The sequence below is a fragment of the Ovis aries genome, chromosome 8 (assembly GCF_016772045.2).
Source record: "Ovis aries strain OAR_USU_Benz2616 breed Rambouillet chromosome 8, ARS-UI_Ramb_v3.0, whole genome shotgun sequence".
Lineage (NCBI taxonomy): Eukaryota > Metazoa > Chordata > Mammalia > Artiodactyla > Bovidae > Ovis > Ovis aries.
The window spans coordinates 81,665,175-81,690,850 of NC_056061.1; the positions used below are offsets into that span (position 1 = coordinate 81,665,175).

Here is a 25,676-nt window from a genome sequence, read left to right on the forward strand (position 1 = left end):
TCTCAATGAATTTTTGAGTCCCGGGAGAGAGCTGAAGGACAGGAGGAAAAAGCAGTGGGAAAAATGTGCCAAGGAATCCCCTTCATAGCCCACTGGAAAATTTGCTAAATATCTGACCGGTGCTCACAATTTCATTGGTCTGATCCTTGCCACAGAGAAGAAAAAGGACAGAAGAACCCCCACCGGCTTGTGTAACAGCTACTGGGGCTCAGCAGATAGCACCTTTGGGACATGCTGAGGAGTAGCCTCTCCAGAGTCCCTTAATTGTGCTGCCTGCCACCCGCCTGTTCGAGGGAACAAGAAATGAGAGATTGTAAAGGAATTAAGATTTCGTCAGGCATGTCCCTCCAGCCAGAGGAGTGAGGACTTCTTACCTTAACCGGAGGTCTTCTGGGATCTGAGACTGGGCTGTGACCTTTCTGCTGAGTTTGTTTTTTGCTGTCCTGGTTTCCAGCACGATGGGCCTTCCCCTGCGCTGGGTTTCTTCGCCTTCTGCTTCTAGCGCGGGAGCTTCGCTGAGTTGGGCTCCTGCTGTGCTTGGCCTCTTCCACGGGGAGGTTGTTTCAGCCAGGTTAAACCCGAGTCATGGCACCATAGATGTCACGTGAGTGTATGTTCCTCAGTTCTGTCTCCACAGCAAAGATTTGGAGCGACAGACATTAAAGCCCTTGGCGCATCACAGCTCTTGGGTCTTGGACAAACCGTGTTATAGCTCTTAGGCAAATCAGTGTTACAGCTCTATTTTATTTAGAGGATAGCAGAAGAATCCATGCTCGAAGCGTGAGGGCATGCCAACCCAAAGACTCGAAGAGAAGAGAGTGGAGGAGCGCGGGGGAGGGAGAGAGAGAGAGAGAAAGAGGGCACGCACGCGGGAGAGAAAGAGAGCAGTCTATTTTAATATTGACAACTGAGATAAAACTACAAACTGTCAGGCAATGTTTAGGGACTCAGAATCAACTTGTCAAAAAAGTACATTTTATACCCACAATATCATTGCTTTTGCATGATATCCTTTCAGGTCATCTCAGTCTGTTACTGGCTTCTTATCTAAGAATGTACAGGTTTACAGGGCCTTTCATGGCATCTGGTCCCATCACTCCATGGGAAATAGAGGGGGAAACGGTGGAAACAGTGGCAGACTTTATGTTTTTGGGCTCCAGAATCACTGTGGATGGTGACTGCAGCCATGAAATTAAAAGACGCTTACTCCTTGGAAGAAAAGTTATGACCAACCTAGATAGCATATTCAAAAGCAGAGACATTACTTTGCCGACTAAGATCCGTCTAGTCAAGGCTATGGTTTTTCCTGTGGTCATGCATGGATGTGAGAGTTGGACTGTGAAGAAGGCTGAGCGCCGAAGAATTGATGCTTTTGAACTGTGGTGTTAGAGAAGACTCTTGAGAGTCCCTTGGACTGCAAGGAGACCCAACCAGTCCATTCTGAAGGAGATCGGCCCTGGGATTTCTTTGGAAGGACTGATGCTAAAGCTGAAACTCCAGTACTTTGGCCACCTCATGCAAAGAGTTGACTCACTGGAAAAAACTGATGCTGGGAGGGATTGGGGGCAGGAGGAGAAGGGGACGACTGAGGATGAGATGGCTGGATGGCATCACGGACTCGATGGACGTGAGTCTGGGTGAACTCCGGGAGTTGGTGATGGACAGGGAGGCCTGGCGTGCTGTGATTCATGGGGTCACAAAGAGTCGGACACGACTGAGCGACTGAACTGATCTGAACTGAAAGAGATACCTAGCACACACACCACAGAGCGCGTTCGGGGCAGCAGCACGACTCCACTGCCTGACGGGCAGGACTCACTTCCAGGAGCGAGTCCTCCGCGCTCTGACAGCCACACACTCACAAGCAAGGCTGCTAAAACTTATTTAACTGGACACACTGAGGTACCACTGTCTGTTTATAAAGATTTTCCATCATACATTATTATTTTCAGGTAGAAAACTTGGCTTTCAACTTTTACAGTCATAAAAGTATTTCCCCTGGGATTTCCTTTACCTAGAGAAGATACCCATGTAATTATTTTGAAACAGTCTTCCTAACTTTTCAAACTTTGCTAACCCTAACCCCCTCCCCCTCCTGTGAACGTCACCAGATCAGCTGTAAAGGAGCAGCGCCCAGTCATGACGGCAGGCCTCTGTGAGGACACTGAACGCCGTCCGTCCCAGAGGCTCAGTCAGCAACTGCGTGTGTTCCTGAGGAGAACTCACTTGAGTCCCTTCGGGGCTGCGAGAGCCCCAAAGCCAGCCTTCCCCGTAGCACTCGTCCAGACTTCATCCACTGTGCTCCTCTCATTTGGATCTCAGTGCTTCCTCCCACTCAACAGCTGACTCAGAGTTCTTGGGAATTGCTGGAAATATTGACTGCATTTTATTTCGAAAGTCTTTCATCTGAAAGATGAAAAAAATCAGTCATCAAATGTTAAAAGATGGGGAAAAGAGCCAAAATTAGAGATGGACCCCGTTACTGACTGACTGATACGCCATTGCTGTGGGTACCAAACAAAGGAAGACCAACAAAAGGAAAGACTGTCCTTGCTGCCTTGGAAGACAGCAAGACAGACCTCGTTTCTTCTTCCTAGTAAAAGTCTACTGGGCCTTAAGTAACCTAAAACTCTAAATCTGAAAGGCAACATGCTCTATATCGTCAACCCTCCATGACATGTATTTCCTACCAGAAGACAGCCTATGTTGTTGGCCTTCATATGTAAAGATGCAGTTGAGAATGGGATGTCTATCTAAATAAATGAATCTGCTGAGGCTAAGAATTTGGGGGCCAGAAGGAAGGAGTGGGGAGAAGAAACTTCAGTTCAGTTGCTCAGTCGTGTCTGACTCTTTGTGATCCCATGAATCGCAGCACGCCAGCCCTCTCTGTCCATCACCAACTCCAGTTCACCCAAACTCATGCCCACTGAGTCGGTGATGCCATCCAATCATCTCATCCTCCGTTGTCCCCTTCTCCTCCTGCCCCCAATCCCTCCCAGCATCAGAATCTTTTCCAATGAGTCACCTCTTCGCATGAGGTGGCCAAAGTATTGGAGTTTCTGCTTCAACATCAGTCCTTCCAAAGAAATCCCAGGGCTGATCTCCTTTAGATCTGGTGGACTGGCTAGATCTCCAAGGGACTCAAGAGTCTCCTCCAACACCACAGTGCAAAAGCATCAATTCTTCGGCGCTCAGCTTTCTTCACAGTCCAACTCTCACATCCATACATGACCACAGGAAAAACCATAGCCTTGACCAGACAGACCTTTGTTGGCAAAGTAATGCCTCTGCTTTTTAATATGCTGTCTAAGTTGGTCATAACTTTCCTTCCAAGGAGTAAGCGTCTTTTAATCTCATGGCTGCAATCACCAACTGCAGTGATTTTGGAGCCCCCCAAAATAAAGTCTGCCACTGTTTCCACTGTTTTCCCATCTATTTCCCATGAAGTGATGGGACGAGATGGCCATGATTTTCGTTTTCTGAATGTTGAGCTTTAAGCCAACTTTTTCACTCTCCTCTTTCACTTTCATCAAGAGGCTTTTAGTTCCTCTTCACTTTCTGCCATAAGGGTTAAGGAGGAATCAATGAATGGCAGAGAATGTTCTTAGGCACCGACAGTGTTGAGGAATCTACGTAAAGGTGTTCCTGGCAGACAGTGATCTGGAATTGCGGGCCTGGAACAGGAGTTTGGCGGATCCTGACGTGCAGGGTCAAGTCCACCTCTGCACACGGCCCCGAGGGCAGGGACACTAATTTACAGGAGGTGGATAGTCTTTAGTGTAGGTGACGCTAGCTGCACACCGATTCATTCTTCACACCTAGATGGCCCTGTTCTGAAGCCACTACTCCAGAAGCACCACAGCACAGTGCTTCGGTCTTCCTGTTGGCCACACCCCAACCGGGCCTCCCCGATGGCTAGGCAGCAAAGATTCTGCCTGCAATGCAAGAGACTCTATTTCAATCTCTGGGTCAGGAAGATCCCCTGGAGAAGAAAATGGCTATCCACTCCAGTATTCTTGCCTGGAGGACCCCATGGACAGAGAAGCGTGGCATGCTACAGTCCATGGGGTCACAAAGAGTCAGACACGACTGAACAACAACTCAACCATTATTTCTCAAGGATACAGATCTCCTCAGTCAAACTGTGAAGCACCCTGGAATCACAGCAACATATAAGTCATTTCTTGCAGTGACTGAGAGTCAGCTAGTATTTTTTTTGTTTGTTTATGTTGATGCTTAATTTCAATCAGAAGCTGGACCCCTGTGCTGTTTCCCAGTTCAGGAGGCGCACCCCCTTTGGGACTTGTCAGTTCCGAGGCATTTACTCCAGTCATGGTAGCACCGCCGTTAGCACAGACCCTGGTATCAAGTAGGCCTTCTCTGTTCAAAGGCCAACTCACGTGCCTGGGGAGCCTGGTTACTCTCACTAGGGGCAGAGTTCATGTGTGCAGCATGGAGATGACGCCTGCTTACAGAGTTGAGGACTGAGGCAACGCGCGTGGAAGCCCCGCTCCTGGCAGTGCTCAGTATACGTCAGCTGTTGTCACTACAGTGGCTTCAAAATACCATGTTCCAGGAACAAAGCTCGTGTGGATATAAGTATTATGGCATGTTTGTCAAAAGCATTAATTTACAGTCACATCATTTTGGTTTAAATATTCTGATAACTGAAGACACACAAAGTTATCCATCGTAAGAGGTCTGTAGGTCCAGGACCACCCTCTCAACGTCTGGGTCCCAGACACCAGTCTTGACACACACACCCCCAGGGTATTTATGTCTCCCCGCAACCCCCTCTTCCATGCAGCCCTCTAATTTGTACTGTGATGAACCCTTCATGAAAGGTTTCCAGCTAAAGGCAGTACTCTGTCCCTGGCGGTCGGGGGGATGACTGGGAATGCAGTTCTAAGCAGAAGCTCTCTAAATAGAGAGTCCTGAGAGCCGGGCTGTCAGTCACAGGGGATCACTGTTGGCACTGGGGGCAGGGATGCTAACTGTCTAGGATGGCCCACAAAAAAAGCTGCCTTGTCCAAAATGCCCAAGAATGCCCCCTTGAAGGGCCTTGCAGACTTTCTCAGCTGAAAGGCGCCTCTGGCCAGGGTTTGCAATGCGCTGCTTGGTTCTTCCCGGTTGCCTCTCGGATGGAACATCTGTTACTGCTGAGCCTAATGACAGGGTTTCCTGGTGGGGTATCAGCTACCAGGACATGAAAAGAATCATCTACCGTCCCACCTTCTCGGGGAGACGGAAGGAGGTCGGTCATTGCGAAGGTGGAGGCAGGAATGCGGATGAGGCCTGGAGGCAGCGTGCAGAATGGCTGCTCTCCTCGGGCCGGGGATGGGGGTTGTGCTCCCATTTCCTCTTCTTGGCCCACTTTTTTCCTTTGCTCTAATTTCCTAAGGATGGTTTACTTGTTCCCAGGGTCATAAGTGAGTAACTGAACCATTAGAAGGAATCATATCTGAAAAACAGCTAAGTAGGAACAGACAGGCTTCCGAGCCCAGTGAAGGGAGGGAGACACGTGGGATACAGAGCATCGCGTGGCCCTTTATTTATTTACAGCTGTGGAGGCGTCCAGCCAACACGGCAGAGCAGAAAGACCTGAGCTCACTCCCAGGAGCACACCAGCGTCACAACTACCACCACCGATGAAATGACTAGAACCTGCCCGAGAAGAGCTGTTACCACAAGAGATGTGAAAAAGGACCCCCAACAGGACACGGGGGAATGGTGGACCGGCAATACGGTTAAGCCCCACATCCCCAGGCGGGTGACCCACAGAACCAGTACTCTGCACAGGCTCTCCCAGAGAAGCGGAAGTTCCGGCCCCACTCCAGGTTCTGTAGCCTGGGGGTCCTGTACTGGACGGCAAGCCCCCAGGGAATCTGGCTTTGAAGGCCAGTGGGGCTTCATTTCAGGAGTCCAAGAGGACTGGGGCAATAGAGTTCACTCCTAAAGGGTGCGCACAGCATCTCACAGACACCAGGGTCCAGGACAGAGGCAGTCATTCGACAGGAGCCGGGGTCAGCCTAGCTGCTGCTCTTGGAGCGTCTGCTGGAGAGCTAGGCGGCCACTGCGGCTCACAGTGGAGCACAGAAACGGGGCAGCCGTTCTTGGGAGCTCCCTCTACCACTTGGCACTGGTGCTGGTGGCGCCAGCGTGGGATCCTCCCTATAGCTCCTCGGTGTCAAGACCTGGCCCCCCGCTGGGGTACCTCAGGCCAAGCAAGTCCCACCCCCTAGTAGGCAGGCTGCCAAAGACCTCTGGAGCCCAGTCGCCTCATTTAGACACAGGACCCCGCTCCACCCATCAGTGGGCAGGCACCGGCCCCAGAGTCCCCTGGGCCCGGGCCCTGCCCTCCAGGAAGCCTGCTCTCGCCTCCAGACCAGCCGCCTCCACCAGGGGCAGGCACCAGATGCAGGAACACTACAGTCGCACAGCCTACGGAGCCCGTCTCCCCAGCACCAGGCCAGCCCAACTGAGTCAGGAACCGTCTCCTCCGCCTCCCCCCCCCCCCCCCCCCTACCCCCCCCCCCCCGCCCCCGCCAGGGACCCAACAGCAGCCCCTGGGGCCAGCTCTGCCTGCCAGCAGTGCAAACACTGAGTCAGGAACCACTCCCCCGCTTCCCCCACCCCCCATCCCCTGACCCCTGCCCAGGGACCCAACAGCAGCCCTGAGATCCTGGGCCGGTAACCAGACCCCGGGGCCAGCTCCGCCTGCCAGCAGTGTGAGCACTGAGTCCAGGACCTGGTCTCACCCTGCAGTGGGCAGACAGCAGCCCCAGAATCTTTTAGACTCTGACTCCACACGCCAGTACTAGCCCCAGGGCCCCTGAGGTTCTGCATTCAGCTGCCTTGTGACCCGGTCCAGCAGCTGGCAGCTTCCACACAAGGGTCTGGCAACCAACTGGACCAGAGGCCAACCAAAACAGTACGGTACTGACACAAAAACAGACACGCAATCAGTGGGACAGAACAGAGCCTAGAGATAAACCCACGCACTTACGGTCACTTAATCTGCGACACAGGAGGCAAAAACACATAATGGAGAAAAGACAGCCTCTTCAGTAAGTGCCGCTGGGAAAACTGGACAAGCGAAAGGATGAAATCAGAACGTTCTCTAACACCATACACAAAAATTTAAAAATGGGTTAAAGACCTAAATGTAAGATTGGAAACTATAAAACTCCTAGAGGAAAACATAGGCAGAACATTATTTGACATAAATCACAGCAATATATTTTTGGATCTGTCTCCTAAAGGAAATGAAAGCAAAAATAAATGAGACCTAATTAAACTTAAAAGGTTTTGTACAACAAAGGAAACCATCAACAAAGTAAAAAGGCAACCTACTGAATGGGAGAGGATATTTGCAAATGATATGACTGATGCAGGGTTAATATCCAACAAGTATAAACAGCTCATACGGCTCATAATTTAAAAAATCAAACAACCCAATTAAACATGGGCAGATGACATGAATAGACATGTTTTCAGAGAGGACATGCAGATGGCCAACAGGCTCATGAAAAGATGCTCAAGATCCCTGATCATCAGGGAAATGCAGATCAAAACTACACTGAGATAACACCTCACACCTGTCAGAATGGCTGTCTGCAAAAAGAACGCAAATAACCAGTGCTGGCGAGAGTGTGGAGAAAAGGGAACACCTGTACAGTACTGGTGTAATTTGGCAAATTGGTGTAGGCACTGTGGAAAACAGTATGGAGGCTTCTCAGAAAACGGAGACCAGAACTACCACAGACCCAGCCAGTCCACTCCTGGAAATATATCCAAACAACACTGATTCAAAAGATACAGACAGCCCAATGCTCATTTAGCAGCATTATTTATGATTGCCAAGATATGGAAGCAACCTAAGTCTCCGTCAACAGATGAACGGATGAAGACAATGCGGTATGTATACACTGTGATACTAATCAGCCGTAAAAAGGAATGAAATCCTGCCACTTGCAACAACGTGGACGGACTTGGGGGCATTACGCTAAGTGAAATAAATCCCACAGGGAAAGACAAATACTGTATGATCTCAGTTATATGTGGGATCTAAAAATACACACCAGGCTAGTGAATATAACAACAACAACACCAGACTCAAAGATGCAGAGAACAAACCAGTGGTTACCGCTGGGATAAAGGAAGGGGGGGGGGCAATATAAGGGTAAGGGATTAAGACGTACAAACCACTGGTATAAAATAAGCTACAAGGATATACTGTACAACACAGGGTATATGGTCAATATTTTATAACTAAATGGAGTATAACTTTTCAAATTATGGACCATTATTTTGTACACCTGTTACTTACATAATATGGTATATCACCTATACTTCACTGAAAAAGCCTTTTAAATTTTACAGCTGTGGAAATGGAAACCCAGCATCTCCTTATAATCAGGGCCTCCAGTTGCTTTCAGCAGAAAGGCTCACAGAAAGTTTCTAAGCTTGTACTATTCATACTACATGGATAGTTAAATGAAGACCTTTAGTTTTTTCCCGCCTGTTTCAATTTCTGATACGCAGATCAGAGGTGTCGGTCCTCTCAGTGATACTCTATCACAGTTCAACAGAACATTCCTCTGCTTAAAAATGTGCCTGAGAAAAGACTTAGGGACTGAGCACATTTAAGCAAATTATGAAGTAAATATACTGAGTTCCAAGATAATAATTACAACTATTGCCACAAAAGCATCCCCCTACCCTAACACCAGAGAAGTCCAGTGAAGACAGGGCATGTTGGGGACCTGAGTGTCCATCCAGCAACTCAAGTCTCACTCTGAAGCATTTTCTGGACTCTGGGATTCTTCCCTGCAGTCCTCCTTATCCCTCTTCCTCTCTGACCAAGAAGAATTTCTCTGTGGTTACAGACGACAAGCCTACCCTTCTAAACAGGGCCACTGCATACTGCCCCACTCCAGGATGCTCTCCTCAAAGACTGGGACACAAACGGCACTCCTAGGCAGTGAGCCCACTCCTCCAAGAACCTCATCCTTGAGTCCGAATGTTTGTGTCCAACAGTGCTGGGCTGTAATACTATCAGAAAGTAGCAGTCTCTTCAACAGTACGTGAACTGTGAACTTCCAGATGTTCAAGCTGGATTTAGAAAAGGCAGAGGAACCAGAGATCAAATTGCCAACATCTGTTGGATCATGGAAAAAGCAAGAGAGTTCCAGAAAAACATTTATGTCTGCTTTATTAACTATGCCAAAGCCTTTGACTGCATGGACCACAACAAACTCTGGAAAATTCTAAAAGAGATGGGAATACCAGACCACCCAACCTGTCTCCTGAAAAATCTGTATGCAGGTCAGGAAGCAACAGTTAGAACTGGAAATGGAACAACAGACTGGTTCCAAATAGGGAAAAGAGTACATCAAGGCTGTATATTGTCACCCTGCTTATTTAACTTTTATGCAGAGTACATCATGAGAAATGCTGGGCTGGATGAAGCACAAGCTGGAATCAAGATTGCTGGGAGAAATATCAATAATCTCAGATATGCAGATAACACCACTCTTAAGGCAGAAAGCAAAGAGGAATAGAGAGCCCCTTGATGAAAGTGAAAGAGGAGAGTGAAAAAGTTGGGTTAAAACCCAACATTTAGAAAACTAAGATCTTGGCATCTGGTCCCATCATGGCAAACAGATGGAGAAACAATGGAAACAGTGAGAGACTTTATTTTCTTAGGCTCCAAAATCACTGCAGATTGTGATTGCAGCCATGAAATTAAAAGATGCTTGCTCCTTGGAAGAAAAGCTATGACCAACCTAGACAACATATCAAAAAGCAGAGACATTACTTTACCAACAAAGGTCTATCTAGTCAAATCTACGGTTTTTCCAGTAGTTATGTATGGATGTGAGAGTTGGATTATAAAGAAAGCTGAGCGCCAAACAATTGATGCTTTTGAACTGTGGTGTTGGAGAAGACTCTTGAGAGTCCCTTGGACTGCAAGGAGATCCAATCAGTCCACCCCAAAGGAGATCAGTCCTGAATATTCATTGGAAGGACTGATGCTGAAGCTGAAACTCTAATACTTTGGCCACCTGATATGAACAACTGACTCACTGTTAAAAACGGATGCTGGGAAAGATTGAAAGCAGGAGAAGGGGACGAGAGAGGATGAGATGGTTGGATGGTATCACTAACTCAATGGACATGAGCTTAAGTAACTCCAGAAGTTGATGATGGACAGGGAGGCCTGGCATGCTGCAGTCCATGGGGTTGCAAAGACTCAGACATGACTAAGCGACTGAACTGAACTGAGCAGTCTCTAAGGCAGCAGTTCTCAGAGTATTATTGACAATAGGAAAATGATTACAAGTAATTTGTCACTAATATAGATTTTCTGATTGATATTCTAGGTTTAGAATAGATTCAAGATTATGCCTCCAATAACGTTACTACTCACATTCACACCGCAACAGCAACAGAAGGGCGATGTAGCCAGTATGCCAGGAGTGACCATGGGATATTACTACACATTTACTGTGTCTGTCTTGGCAAGGAAAAGAACAACATGAAATTTTTGGTGTTATATATAGTGTGCTGAAAAATTACTTAAAAGCTGAAGCTATGTCCTCAATTTAATGAATTTGAGAAAACCCTTATAGCATCTAATAAACAGACAGCTGGTGGAATTGAGCGCTCCAAATTTTAAAAAGTCTTTGCCATTGTATAGCTCATTTAGCTTCAATTTTCTCACTTGCAGGTACAGGATGGCTGCCAGCCTCGGTGCTGAGGTTAGAATAATGAAAGCTTTATAGGACCAACTGATGACAAAGCCTTTGGATATATCAATAATTACAGTGCCAACAGGAATTTTGAAGAACCTGGAAATTCAGCTTCTTCATAAAACCGAGTAAGACTGTAAATGTTTCCTGAACAAGAATAATGTCTGCCATTTAAGATCACCTATGTGCCAGACTCACCAAGCAGTAGACTTTTATGTAGCCTTCACAATTCTGGCGGAAATGAAGACCACCACTTTATATATGAGAAACCAGAGGTCAAAGAGGTTAACCCACCCATGGTGATCTGATTTGTAAGATCACAACTGCCTCACTGACATCCAGGCTCTTGCCCCACACCACTCTGGTTCTACGACCTAGAAAGACCTCTACAACTTCTACTCATGTGCCCGCTTTCCCTAAAAATGACTTAGCTTGAAATATGTACTTCTTGCAGTAGTGACCATGTTATACAGAATGCTAAGGTGATGCTGTGAAAGTGCTGCACTCAATATGCCAGCAAATTTGGAAAACTCAGCAGTGGCCACAGGACTGGAAAAGGTCAGTTTTTATTAATGCCAGTGTTTACTGACAGCCAGTACTCATCTGCTTCTGGACACAGGGGGTAATACTTCTCTCTATAAGGGAGAGATGAAGCCTTCTGAAGTGAACAGTGCAAAGAAGTAGAGGAAAACAATAGAATGGGAAAGACTGGAGATCTCTTCAAGAAAATTAGAGATACCAAGGAACATTTCATGCCAAGATGGGCACAATAAAGGACAGAAATGGTAAGGACCTAACGGAAGAAGAAGGATTAAAAGGTGGCAAGAATACACAGAACTGTACAAAAAAGGTCTTAATGACCCAGATAACCACAATGGTGTGATCCCTCACCTAGAGCCAGACATCGTGGAGTGTGAAGTCAAGTGGGCCTTAGGAATTACTACAAACAAAGCTAGTGGAGGTGATAAGAATTCCAGTTAAGCTATTTCAAATCCTGAAAGATGATGCTGTGAAAGTGCTGCACTCAATATGCCAGCAAATTTGGAAAACTCAGCAGTGGTCACAGGACTGGAAAAGGTCAGTTTTTATTCACATCCCAAAGAAGGGCAATACCAAAGAATGTTCAAACTACCACACAATTGCACTTATTTTACATGCTAGCAAGGTAACGCTCAAAATCCGTCAAACTAGGCTTCAGCAGTACATAAATTAAGAACTTCAAGACTTACAAGCTGGATTTAAAGAGACAGAAAACTGGATGGGAGGGGAGTTTGGGGGAGACTGGATACATGTGTATGTATGGCTAAGTCCCTTCACTGTTCACCTGAAATCATCACAACATTGTTACCTGGCTGTACCCCAATACATAATGTTTTTGGTGTTAATAAAAATTTCCGTGGCATTTTTTCAAAAAAGAAAAAAAGGGCAGAGGAACCAGAGATCAAATTGCCAACATCCGCTGGATCAAAAAATAAAGGAATTCCAGAAAAAACATCTGCTTCATTGATTACAGTAAACCTTTGACTGTGTGGATCACAACAAACTGTGGAAAATTCTTAAAGAGATGGGAATACCAGATCACCTTACCTACCTCCTGAAAAACCTGTATGCAGGTCAAGAAGCAACAGTCAGAACCAGACATGGAACAATGGACTGGTTTAAAATTGGGAAAGGAGTATGTCAAGGGTGTATATTGTCACCCTGCTTGTTTAATTTACATGTAGAGTACATCATTCAGAATGCTTGGATGGATGAATCACAAGCTGAAAGGAATCAAGATTGCTGGGAGAAATATTAGTAACCTCAGATATGCAGATGACACCACGATAATGAGAGAAAATGAAGAGGAACTAAAAAGCCTCATGATGAAAGTGAAAGAGGAGAGTGAAAAAGCTGGCTTAAAACTCAACATTCAAAACACTAAGATCATGCATGGCATCTGGTCCCATCACTTCATGGCAAACAGATGAGGAAACAGTGGAAACAGTAGCAGACTTTTTTGGGGGAGGCTCGAAAATCACTGCAGATGGTGACTACAACCATGAAACTAAAAGACGCTTGCTCCTTGGAAGAAAGGCTATGATAAACCTAGACACCATATTAAAAAGCAGAGACATCACTTTGCTGACAAAGGTCTGTCATCAAAGCTATGGGTTTTCCAGTAGTCATGTATGGATGTGAGAGTGGGGCCATAAAGAAAGCTGAATGCCGAAGAATTGACGCTTTTGAACTGTGGTGCTGGAGAAAACTCTTGAGAGTCCCTTGGACTGCAAGGAGATCAAACCAGTCAATCCTAAAGGAAATCAATCCTGAATATTCATTGGAAGAACTGAAGCTGAAGTTCCAATACTGTGACCATTTGATGTGAAGAGCCAACTCATTGGAAAAGATCCTGATGCTGGGAAAGGTTGAGGGCAGGAGAAGAGGTCAACAGAGGATGAGAATGGCTGGATGGCATCACCGACTCAATGGACATGAATTTGAGCAAATTTTGGGAGACAGTGAAGGACAGGGAAGGCTGGCATGCTGCAGTCCCTGTGGTCTCAAAGAGTCAGACACGACTGAGGGAGTGAACAATACTTCCCTAAGCTCTTGAAGTTAGGCAACTATGTGACTCATTCTGGCTAATGAAATGAGTAAAAGAAATCTGTGTCACTTCCAAGGTGAAACATATTATTGCAACTGTTCCAGCCTCCAGGCCCCTCTTCCCTTTCCGTAGCAATCACAGAAGCCTGTTTGCTGCAGTGGTGCCTCAAGATGAAAGAAACTTGAGGTATGAAGCCATCCTGTGGAGGTCCGGTTCCCTAGAGAGTTGCATAAACCCAGTGAATTTTAGGAAAGAAAGAAACCTTGAAGCCACACAGTTGGAGATTATTCTTTTACTGTAGTATAACCCAGCCTATCCTGACTGACATAGCTGGTGAAGAGAAATCACAGAACAGACCTAAGGCAGGCTCTGATATCCTACACTATTATGCTAAATTTGGCTAAAACATGGAAAAATAAAAACTTAAGGGTTGGACAAAGGGGAAGAGAAACTTGGTGTTAATTAAGCTTAAATAGGTTTTAGAATCACCTGGAAAAACCAAACCACCACTCTTCCCTTCAGGGAGCTCAGCACTTTGATTAATCCCATTATATGACACAGCCTCCGAGGAAATCAGAACATTTTGATATTTTCAATGAACTAGTGTGGGAACTCTTGATCAGCTTGGTTAAGTAGAGTCAGTTTTTTGGGGGTGGATTATAGTCCTATGTCTATGTAGTAAAACTGGACTAACCAAGACTAGGCTTAATTTAGAGAGTAGCTGCTGGTCTATTTCAATTTTTGATTAGGCCTGTTGATACCCACATAAATCTAAGAATGTCTGAACATACCATGTAATTTATTTCATATTCATTTGCATTAGGAAGGCTAAGATTCTCGCTTTCTATTAGTCCCACTATTTAGGTGAAGGTCAGACAAGCATCTTTCTCCTAAACCTTCACTGTATCACATCCATACAGCCTAGAATTTGTAGAAATGTCAATTGATTTAGGAATAAAAAGTGAACATGTAACTTTCCGAGCAATACAATCCCTGAATACTCATTAAAAAATGGCCAATAATTATGACAATGATTAACAGGGCACAATTCAAAAGCAAAAGCTTTCTGTTAATGCACAGTAAACTGAGCAACAGGGATGACCCTAGAGTGTCTTAGGGCCAGGGCATGCTCTGCAGCTAAGACTCAGCCCAATAAGAACAATTTATAACATGCTTCTTGATTTAAGGTGCTAACAGGTCAGGTTCTCGGCAGCAGTTCTAAAACTATTTCAATCAGCCTTATTTTTAGTAACTGAACCACCTATGACTGTCAGGCCTCTTCCTAACAGCTTTATATTTTACTGCACTAAATAATAAAAAATTTATGACATTTCGACTCGACTTGTTTGACTTCATATGATTAGAACGCTAGATTTTTAATTTTAAAAGATATGCAGCAAGCAACAAAGATTTATTGTATAGTACAGGGAACTACAGTATCTTGTAATAACCTATAACAGATAATCTGAAAAATAACATATATATACATTTAACTGAATGACCTTGCTGTACACCTGATACACTGTCAACTATACTTCAATAATATATAAAGAAAAACTTTGTAATAGTTACCAACCAAATCACTATCATTTTCATATTTTACCTAATGATCCTGCTTCACTGGCACACATACATGAGCATGTACAAACACAGAACACACAGGACCTGCTTGCACGCCCATTTTATGATGCTTTTTTTTAAGCCTGGCTGATAGATTGTCACAGGGGAATGAAGATACTGATGGCTCAATAACAAAGCTTCCATGTATACGTTTATTTTCACACTGTATAGGAAGTTACTTATAAATGAACATAGGTATAAGGCACTCAGAATAAAAGAACAAACATGTACTTAATGAAAAGAATCAATTTCTGTAACACAACAAATACCTGCATCCCACATTTTTTTTTAACAACTGGCAACTCTACATGCACATACACACAAAAAGTAAGGACTGGTAAATCACTGGTATAATGATTGATACAGCTAGTACAATCATTGGCACCTTATTTGATGCAGTCACTTAGGAACTGTTAAAAAGTATAACCTAGCATCTGGATGCTAAATAAAAGGGAGGGGAGGCTAAATAAACAGGGGAGTCACTCTACTCCCTTCTCTTTCCAAGTTTTAGGAATTCAAGTTTATTCAAAAACTAGACATACACAGGACCATAACCACTATCTTTCTTAAGTAACCTCAGAATGGTAGGTAGTTTTAAACAACTTTAAAACTTAAGCTCCTTTTGAATATCCCAAAGTGTTTTTGCACTCTTCTGCAGACGAGCCTCTTCTTCAGGGGCCAATTTTACTTTTATAAGGTCAGTAATACCACTCTCCCCCAGGATACAAGGAACACTGAGGAATACATCTTCATTTATTCCATAGAGACCCTTAATTCTGGTGGAAACTGGATGCACTCTCCTAAGATTCTTCAAAATACTTTCTGTTAGGTCAGCTACAGAGAGGCCAATGGCCCAAGAAGTATAACCTTTCATTTTAATAATCTCATAGGCACTAGCAACCACATCTTTGTGAACATTTTTCCACTGCTCGGGATCTTTATCAGTTCCTATATCTAAGTTCAGTTCCTTCAGAGGGACACCGGCGATGTTCACTCCACTCCACACAGGAACACTTGAGTCTCCATGCTCTCCAAGGATCCACCCATGACAGCTTTCAGAATGGATACTAAGCCTTTGCCCAATCAAGAAACGGAAACGGGCAGTGTCCAGATTACAACCACTTCCAATAACACGGTTTTGGGGAAACGCACTCAACTTCCAGGCTACGTACGTCAAGATATCCACCGGATTGGAAACCACAATCAGTTTGCAGCGGGGACTGTACTGAACGATACTGGACATCATTAGCTTAAAGATGGCCACATTTCGCTGAACTAAATTAAGGCGTGTTTCTCCTTTTTCCTGGCGTGCACCTGCCGTGATAATCACGAGGCTGGAGTTTGCAGTGACAAAATAATCTCTGCTGGAAACAATATTTGGCATTTTCACAAAAGGGCTGCCGTGCTGAAGATCCATGGTCTCACCCTTCAGTCGGCCTTCATCAACATCCACCAGGGCGAGTTCATCGCTCAAGCCTTTTAAGAGGATGCTGATAGCACAGGCCATGCCAACCGATCCAGTTCCTACGATGGAGATCTTACTGTTGCGAACAGGCTCCTCCGAAGTGCAATTCTTCATCAGCTCACACTTGACGGTCGCCATCTTGGACGCAGGGGCCATGGCCCAGGCGCCCCCAAGGGGCAAGGCTGCCGGCGGGCGGGGGCTTGGGGCCATTCCCAGGCATAGGAAATTTGCCCTCACAGTGCCCGCTCTCTGGCTGGCCCGCAGGATTCCCACAGTCCAGCTCATGGCTACTCACTTGAGAGGTGAAGGCAGAAAGCAACAGGCACCCCTAGAAGCTCCAAAGGAAAGAGCTGTGACCGTTGGCCGGTTCTCAGCCCTCAATGCGGCTGCGTAAAGCCGGGGCCTCGCGACAGCTCCTCCAGCCCCTCCAGCCAGCTACTGCGGCTGCGCAAGGCCGAGGTCTCGCGACAGCCCCTCCTGCCCGCTACTGCGGCTGCGCAAGGCGGGCTCAGCTCACGTGGCCTCTAAAGAGCCTCTATGAAGTATCAAGAGGGGAGGCTACTTCTAGCAAATGAATTCTGGAGTTAAAAGTTTTAGAAACTTACTAATTCTCTAATGCATTGGAGAGAGAATTACACATACTTAGATGTGTAATGAGCCAACCCAGATCCTTGGGATTGCTTATTTTCTGTTTTTATGACATATGCCAATAAAAATATTTCCATTAAATACACATGAAAATACGGTTAAATGTTCTTAACGATATTCCTGCCAAGAATGATCAACCAGGTGCGAATCCTTTGTCTCCCAATGGCCTCCTGCACCATTTTCCTGCATCTGTGGGAAAAGCAGGCCTTCTGTTTCCCGTTGTACCCATTTCAAGAACCTTCTATTTGGAAAAACTTCCGCTGCCTTTATGCCTATTAGGACCGTAACTGTGGGGGAGTTGCAGGATCCTGACGACAGAGGGAAGGAGCCCACTGTGAGCCACACAGTAAGAACTCAGAGGGTTACTTCAGTTCAGTTCAGTTGCTCAGTCAAGTCTGACTCTTTGCGACCCCATGAATCGCAGCACGCCAGGCCTCCCTGTCCATCACCAACTCCCGGAGTTCACTCAGACTCACGTCCATCGGGTCGGTGATGCCATCCAGCCATCTCATCCTCTGTTGTCCCCTTCTCCTCCTGCCCCCAATCCCTCCCAGCATCAGAGTCTTTTCCAGTGAGTCACCTCTTCACATCAGGTGGCCAAAGAACTGGAGTTTCAGCTTTAGCATCATTCCTTTCAAAGAAATTCCAGGGCTGATCTCCTTCAGAATGGACTGGTTGGATCTCCTTGCAGTCCAACGGATTCTCAAGAGTCTTCTTCAACACCACAGTTCAAAAGCATCAATTCTTCAGCGCTCAGCCTTCTTCACAGTCCAACTCTCACATCCATACATGACCACAGGAAAAACCATAGCCTTGACTAGACGGACCTTAGTCAGCAAAGTAATGTCTCTGCTTTTGAATATACTATCTAGGTTGGTCATAACTTTTCTTCCAAGGAGTAAGCGTCTTTTAATTTCATGGCTGTAGTCACCATCTGCGGTGATTTTGGAGCCCAAAAAATAAAGTCTGACACTGTTTCCCCTGTTTTCCCATCTATTTCCCATGAAGTGATGGGACCTGATGCCATGATCTTCATTTTCTGAATGTTGAGCTTTAAGCCAACTTTTTCACTCTCCTCTTTCACTTTCATCAAGAGGCTTTTGAGTTCCTCTTCACTTTCTGCCATAAGGGCGGTGTCATCTGCATATCTGAGGTTATTGATATTTCTCCCGGCCATCTTGACTCCAGCTTGTGTTTCTGCCAGTCCAGCGTTTCTCATGATGTACTCTGCATATAAGTTAATAAGCAGGGTGACAGTATAACAGCTTTGACGTACTCCTTTTCCTATTTGGAACCAGTCTGTTGTTCCATGTCCAGTTCTAACTGTTGCTTCCTGACCTGCATACAGATTTCTCAAGAGGCAGGTCAGGTGGTCTGTATTCCCATCTCTTTCAAAATTTTCCACAGTTTATTGTGATCCACATAGTCAAAGGCTTTGGCATCGTCAATAAAGCAGAAATAGATGTTTTCCTGGAATATCTCTCATGAAAAGGAAAGCTCCTGGTCAAGAGTCCTGATTACAAATGACTTCTCATGTAAAAAGATGACGATACTATATCTTAAATGTCTTTAAAATGGCAAATTTTGACCCAGGCACAAATCAAATTGCTGATTAAAGTAGTTTGTACAACATGGCATCTTATATGAGATGTAATTCTTACTTAATTATGTAATTATATCTTGCATTCCTCTGCATATCTCTGGTCAGTCTTATGAACTTCCTTTCAAATTTCTAACAAAATAAAAAATTTACATTTGATGAAATGATGTACATATATTTGTATACACACACACACACACACACACACACACACACACACACACACACACACCCTTAAACCCAATAAACTATGTAAGTCCAAATAAAATTAATGGTACTTTCTCCTCACTTATATAAACAGAAGTCTGACCATGTAATGATTTCTCAAAGCTTTCTTCTCATATAAGAAAGTGGTATGCTCTCCCCTAATGGAGCTCTTGGGCTTCCCTGGTGGCTCAGTGGTAAAGAATCCACCAGCCAAGCAGAAGATGTGGGTTCAATCCCTGGGTTGGGAAGACTCTCTGGAGAAGGAAATGGCAACCCACTCAAGTATTCTTTGCCTGGGAAATCCCATGGACAGAGGAGCCTGGCGAGTTGCTGTCCATGGGGGTCACAAAAGAGGTGGACACACTGAGCAACTAAACAGCAACATCAAATGGAGCTCTTGGATATGCAGGCTCCTCGCGGGGTCGGGGGGGGGGGAACACCTGTGTATATGTACAAAAAAATACTGTGTTTGATGAGCCGGCTGGATGGCATCACCAACTCGACGGACATGAGTCTGAGTGAACTCCGGGAGCTGGTGATGGACAGGGAGGCCTGGCGTGCTGCGGTTCATGGGGTCGCAAAGAGTCGGACACACTGAGCGACTGAACTGAACTGAACTGAAATATACATATATTCCATTTTAGAATACTAAATCTTGACAAAATGAATATTTTATATTCAGACTTGAAAAGCTATTCTCACTCTTCCTGCCACTGAGCTGCAGTCCAGGAGGAGAGGAACAACAAGCAAGGGAGTTGGTGAGGGTGAGCAAAGTGTGGTGATTAGCAGAGCTCCTGCATCCTGTTTCCGGATGACTTGCTGGCACCCTGTTTAGATGGCACAGCACAAGCTCCGTGATACATAAATTGGAACAGCACCATATATATGAATTCGCTTCACCCTGGTGGTCAGATACATGGTAACCATTTATCAAATTAAAAAATGGAATCCTTTAAATGATCTTTATTTAACGGTGGCTGACATCTTAGAGGAATCCCCTTAAAACACCAACTTCTGATACCTACTGTTTCTTTTACCTGAGTCATAGCTTAAAATGTTTTAACCTGATGCCTGCTCCCACCTTCTCCCTATAATGACTCCTTTCACCAGTCATTTTCCTTATAAGTGTTCTTGAGGATGAAATTCAAGGACATAAAGACTTAGTTAGATGGCTTCTTTCTATATTAATTTTCTTCCTAGAGTTTGAACCTGTGCAGAAATACAATCACTATGACAGCTGCCTCTTCAGTTTTTCCCCTTAGCCACAACTAAATCAATTTTGAAAAAAATAACACTCTATAAAAGTATCTCAAACACAGCCTTTTATTTATAATAAGTCTTGCGATAAGAAGGAAAGAACTAAAAAAGATGAGATGACTTCAGTTCAGTTCAGTCTCTCAGTCGTGTCCGACTCTTTGCAACCACATGAATTGCAGCACGCCAGGCCTCCCTGTCCATCACCAACTCTCAGAGTTCACTCAAACTCATGTCCATCGAGTCAGTGATGCCATCCAGCCGTCTCATCCTCTGTCATTCCCTTCTCCTCCTGCCCCCAATCCCTCCCAGCATCAGAGTCTTTTCCAGTGAGTCAACTCTTCCTTCACATGAGGTGGCCAAAGTACTGGAGTTTCAGCTTTAGCATCAGTCCTTCCAATGAACACTCAGGACTGATTTCCTTTAGAATGGACTGGTTGGATCTCCTTGCAGTCCAAGGGACAGACTCCCCCAAAATGGAGAAAGTCAGCTACAGTTAGCCAGCTCCCTAATGACCTTCTATCTTAGGTGGCTCATTATTCCTTTTGAATGGAAAATCTAACTCAAATTATCTATTCCAAATTCACTTTAATATTACAGCTGAAGGCAGGATTATGCCATACTACTATTGGTTACAGCACTTAGGAGGGAGGAAGCAGAAAATAAAGATGACCAGTGAGCAGCTGAACCAACACTGGTTGTAAACTAAGTCACCTGGACTTCCATCCCTAGCTCTCAATGCCCTTTTTCTCTCTAGGAATCCAGTTCAAATATTCTACCCTCTCTTAAGTCTTTTACAATCTCTCAAGGAGAAGTCTTTTTAAAAATCTGCCACCACTGTGTACCTCTCTCCATTACAGGATTTATCACACACAAACGTAATTACTTAAGAAATTGTCACTCCAAAAGGAACACCTTTTATTTAACAGCATATCTTTATCCTCTAGCACAGAGCTTGGTACATGATCAGGGATTCAGTCACTGTTCATGGTAGAAAACAATGAGGAAATAACTACAGAACTGAGTCAAGTAAGGCTCTGGGAGCTAACAAGTGAGAATGAGATGGAAATACAGGGCTGGAGAATCCACCTGGTGTGGAGTTTTGAATAAAGGGGTAAGGAAAATGGTGCCTATTGGGGGTTTTTTAGCAAGGTTGATACAATAAGTTTCAGATAAAGCTATGAGTAAACTAAAAGATTTCTTAATCCCTTTCAAAACTAGTATCTACCTTTACCAAGTTAGAACATAAAATTAAAAAAGAGTATACAGTGCTAGAAACACAGTAAAATAAATATGCAAAGGCAGAAGGAATATTTTTATCCTTGGAAGTTATTTAAAATATTTTTTTCTATGGAAAGTTTTAGAAAAAATAATCCATGTGCAAATGGATTTGAAAAAGAAAAAAAAAAGATGCAATGAGGGTTGTGTTAATATTACAAGCAGCAAGCAGAGCATTATATAAACACAATTATTTTTTTAAATCTTGTGATTTAAAAATCGTACCATGCAAATTGTAGTTTTTAAAAAATTAGTGGGCTGTGATTCTATTGCTCATAAATACACGCTCTATCTAACTTTGTAATCCTCATGTGGGGGTCTTTAGAAATCACAGAACCTGAAAGCATTTTCTTTCATCAGCAATAGTGGGACTGCTCGGGGAAGGACAAAAGCAGGGCCACAAAGCTCTGCTCTGTGAGTAGAACAAAGGCAGAACGTCAATTCAAAAAAACCCAGGGGCCACCTTCCTACTCATGGCATATTCAAATACTGTAACATCAACTGGGAAGCTGCTCGTATTAATCATTAAAAAGGAAAACATGAAAACATGGCACAAAGAAACTAAAATTCATTAATGTGTGTTTAAACACACTAAATCGTATCTAAAGAGTGAGAAAGAGCCTATGGTCGAAAAATTAAACTAACTGCATAGGTGCTGTTTACTAAGTCAGCTCATTTATTCTCTGCAACTGGACTAATAATACATATACTACTGTAGTCCTCAGTTACAACAGCCTTACCCATCCAAAAAAAAAAAAAAGAAGAATGTTTGTGTATGGAAGTTACTTTCAATTTGAGGTAGAAACTTAAGTTATCTTTATTTAAAAAAACTCCAAACTGCTAAAACAGATTTAATTTCATGTTGTAAAGGTTAAAGCTTAATTTGCCTCCATCAAGGCCATGAACAGGGTCAACAGCAGCTGGGAACAGTAAAGAGGGGAAGGAGTGTCCCAGGCGGGCGAAAGGACAAGGCTCTGTTGCTAGAAAGAACACGACCTTTCAGCAGGCGTAGACCTCTGACCATGACAAAGGATGAGAGGAACAGCTAGACTCTCAACGGTGGCACTCCTGACATTTCGGAATAGACTATTCTTTGTGGCCTGTCCTATGCACTGTGGGATGTTTAGCAGCAGCCTGCAATGCAGGAGACGGGGGTTCGATCCCGGGGTCAGGAAGATCCCCTGGAAGAGGAAATGGCACCCCACTCCAGTACTCTTGTCTGAGAAATCCCATGGACAGAGGAGCCTGGTGGGTACAGTCCATGGGGTCCCAAGAGTCGGACAGGACTTGCAACTAAACCACCACTGACCTCCATCCGTTAGATGCCCCCCTGCAGTTATGACGGCCGAGAGGACCTCCAGACACTGCCAGCTCTCTCTCGTGGCTGGGGGTGGGACCCAGCAAAACCGCCCCCCACACTTCCCCCACCCCAGCTGAGAATCAACGAGTTAAAGCATAAGCAGGGGCCGGGCCACAGAGGGACTCATAAACCGTATCAGGGAATCTGGAATGTACTCTCAAGGGAAGAAGGAGCCACTGAAACAACACAGCGGCGTGATCAGATTTCACCCCGCAGAGCACCTCCTCCGTTCGAGGCTCTGGTGGGTGCTGAGGACACAGCAGGGAATGAGGGAAATGACGGTGCCACCTTCTTAGAATTTAGGTTCTTCTCGCAAAGACAGAAACAGTTTTTAAGTGGTTAGTGTAACTTCATTTTGCAACAAGCATTATGAGGAAAAGAAAATCGGGCAACACCAAAGAGGAACTGAGTGGAGGGAGTGAAGAGGCTCTTGCATTTGGACAATTAATCAGATAGTCTGGGGAAGTGTCTCTGAGGAGGGGAAATAAATCTGGGCTGAAACCCCAGATGGCCACGTGGAACCAGCCGTGCAAAGACCCAGGGAAGCAGTGTCCTGGGCAAAGCTAGAAAGGCTCTGTGCAGAAATAAGGCAGGTGTGCTGAAGGAACAAGAAGGTCCAGGGCCAGGTTAGTGCAGGGGATGGGAGGGGTCCTTGTCGGGGCTCAGGTGAGGTCAGGGAGGTTGGTGGGGCTACATCCTATAAGATTTCCTCAACAGGAGATGCTGAAGGGTTTCTAGATAAAGGAGTGACGTGATATGACTTACATTTAAAACATATCTGTCTGGGAAAAAATTCTAGGGAAAGTGAAGCTGAGATACTAGATAAGAAACCATTTCAATACACCAGGCAAAAATGGAGGTGGAGAGAGATGAAAGAGCTGGGCTATGTTTAGCAGCAGAGCTAACAAGCACTCATGGTTTAGATGAAGGGAAAGATGGGAAATGAGAAAATCTAAGATGATTCTCTGCTGGGTTTTTGGCTTGAACGATTGGGGAGATGGGTGTGGCACTCACTGAAATGGAGGAGACTGAGGGAGGAGCAAGTTGGGGAGAAGGTAAGGAAACCCAAGAGTTCTGGTTAGGAGCTGGGGCTTTGACATGCCGTGAGACACAAGAGATGGACCACGAGTGGTTTCAAGGCAAATCTGAAGGTCAGGCTGGAACTGTATATGTGGACACTGTCAGACTGTAGATTGCTTTTAATCGCCGGCACCAAGGACTGAGTTCAGATGGAGAACAGGGGTCCAAGTATGCAGCCACCTGACACGCCAATGCTTCAGGGTCTGCAGGGGGTGAGCTGGCAAAGGAGACACACACAAAGGGCAAAGTGAAAGGCACAGGAGCCGAGAGACAGCGTCCATGGAGGGAAGGCTCACTTGTGTCAAACGTTGCTGAGAGATCAAGTAACAGAAGAGTAAAGACCAGACCTGGACCCGGCAACACGCAGGGCACCAGAGCCCTGACACCAGCAGTTTCAGGGGTGCTGGGAAAGAAGCTGGACTGAGGATAAACGGGGGAGGAAGTAGAGACAGGGATCACAGGCAACTCTTTCAGAATCTCTTCTATGACAGGAAGCAGGCAAATGGGCTGGTAGCTGGAGAAGACAAGACTTCTAGGTGGGAGAGACTAGAGCACGTCTCTACACACTGCAGCAGAGGGAAGGCCATTGATCAGCAAAGGCTGGGGATAATTACGGGAGCGAGGTCCTCGGGCAGAGGCAGGTGGGAGGAGGTCGAATGCCCTCATGGGGGTGAGGCTTTGGTAGTAGCATCTCTTGGGTCTCACAGGCATGTCAAAAGGCCCACCATATCCATGGTATGGCTGTAGGCAGAGGTGATTGGTACAGCCTACCTCAGCTGCAGGCAGGTGTGGGGAAGATGAAGCCCAGTGTGTCCTAGCCGCGTGTGGAGAAAGACTACAGCAGGGCCAGGTGGGAGGCAGGCAGAACCAGCGTTAGCTATGATAAGACGTGTGGGGCAGGAAGGTGCCCCCAGCCACAGGGCTGTGGGGGCCGAGTAGCAGCAGGACTTGGTGACACATCAGACTGAGGCGGGGAGAAAGCGTGTGGTCATGAATAAAATCCAGCTTTTCAGTCTAGGCAGCACTGCTGGATGGTGGATGCTGCTGCCATTCACGCAAGTGATGCTGGGAGTAGGCTGGAGGCTGAAACGGGAAGTAAATGACAATTCAAGTGGAACCACACACAACCCCAGCAGGACATCCAAGATCAGTGTCCAGTCAAATGCGCCCACGAGCTAGGAGTTCAGGGGTCTGGCTGGAGATGCGGTCCTGGCAGTTGTCTGCATGAGGAGGAAGCCACTGGAATGAACAGAACCATGGAGAAAATACAAGGGCAGAGGAGGAAACTACAGTAAACAGGGGGGTGGGAAGCGAAAAACAACAGCCAAAGCAGGGTCATGAAAAAGTACAAAAACAACAAGAGCTTTGAAAGCCCTGAGTCTTGTCACAGCTAACATTGCTTAAAATTGTTAGAAGTATTTCAGTCAGGAAAACTACAGAGAATATTTCATATTCTGATTGATAAACTGAAAGTTAAAGTGTCTGCTGCTCAGTCGTGTCCGGCTCTTTGTGACCCCACGGACTACAGCCCACCAGGCTCCTCTGTCCATGGCATTTTCCAGGCAAGAATACTGGAGTGGGTTGCCATTTCCTTCCCCAGGGGATCTCCCCAACCCAGGGACCAAACCCAGATCTCCTGCGTCACAAGCAGATTCTTCACTGTCTGAGCCACCAGGGAAGCCCAATTGATATATTTTTTTCCATAGTTTTAGATATTTGTAAGGGACTAACCAATAAGAGGTTGGAGCAGGAAATGGCAACCCACTCCAGTGTTCCTGGCTGGAGAATCCCATGGACAGAGCAGCCTGGTGGGCTACAGACCA

The 25,676-nt window shown here is 45.5% G+C and overlaps 2 protein-coding genes across 2 annotated transcripts in view; both read right to left on the reverse strand.

Moving 5' to 3' along the window:
* Positions 1 to 876: 876 nt before the first annotated feature.
* Positions 877 to 25,676, reverse strand: part of TMEM242 (transmembrane protein 242) — a 42,654-nt gene continuing 17,854 nt past the window's right edge. Inside the window, exon 4 of the mRNA XM_004011428.5 lies at positions 877 to 2,406. Coding sequence (XP_004011477.1) covers positions 2,308 to 2,406 — 99 coding nt within the window. The 3' untranslated portion in view covers positions 877 to 2,307. The remainder of the gene's footprint in view (positions 2,407 to 25,676) is intronic.
* Positions 2,611 to 24,804, reverse strand: LDHAL6B (lactate dehydrogenase A like 6B). Its single transcript, XM_060419870.1, has one exon. It carries the CDS (start codon positions 16,709 to 16,711, stop codon positions 15,566 to 15,568), a length of 1,146 nt encoding a protein of 381 aa, XP_060275853.1. The 5' UTR covers positions 16,712 to 24,804; the 3' UTR covers positions 2,611 to 15,565.

Bases quoted from the DNA above. Each gene is read 5' to 3' on its own strand.
- LDHAL6B (XM_060419870.1), bottom strand. From the start codon at position 16,711: ATGAGCTGGACTGTGGGAATCCTGCGGGCCAGCCAGAGAGCGGGCACT.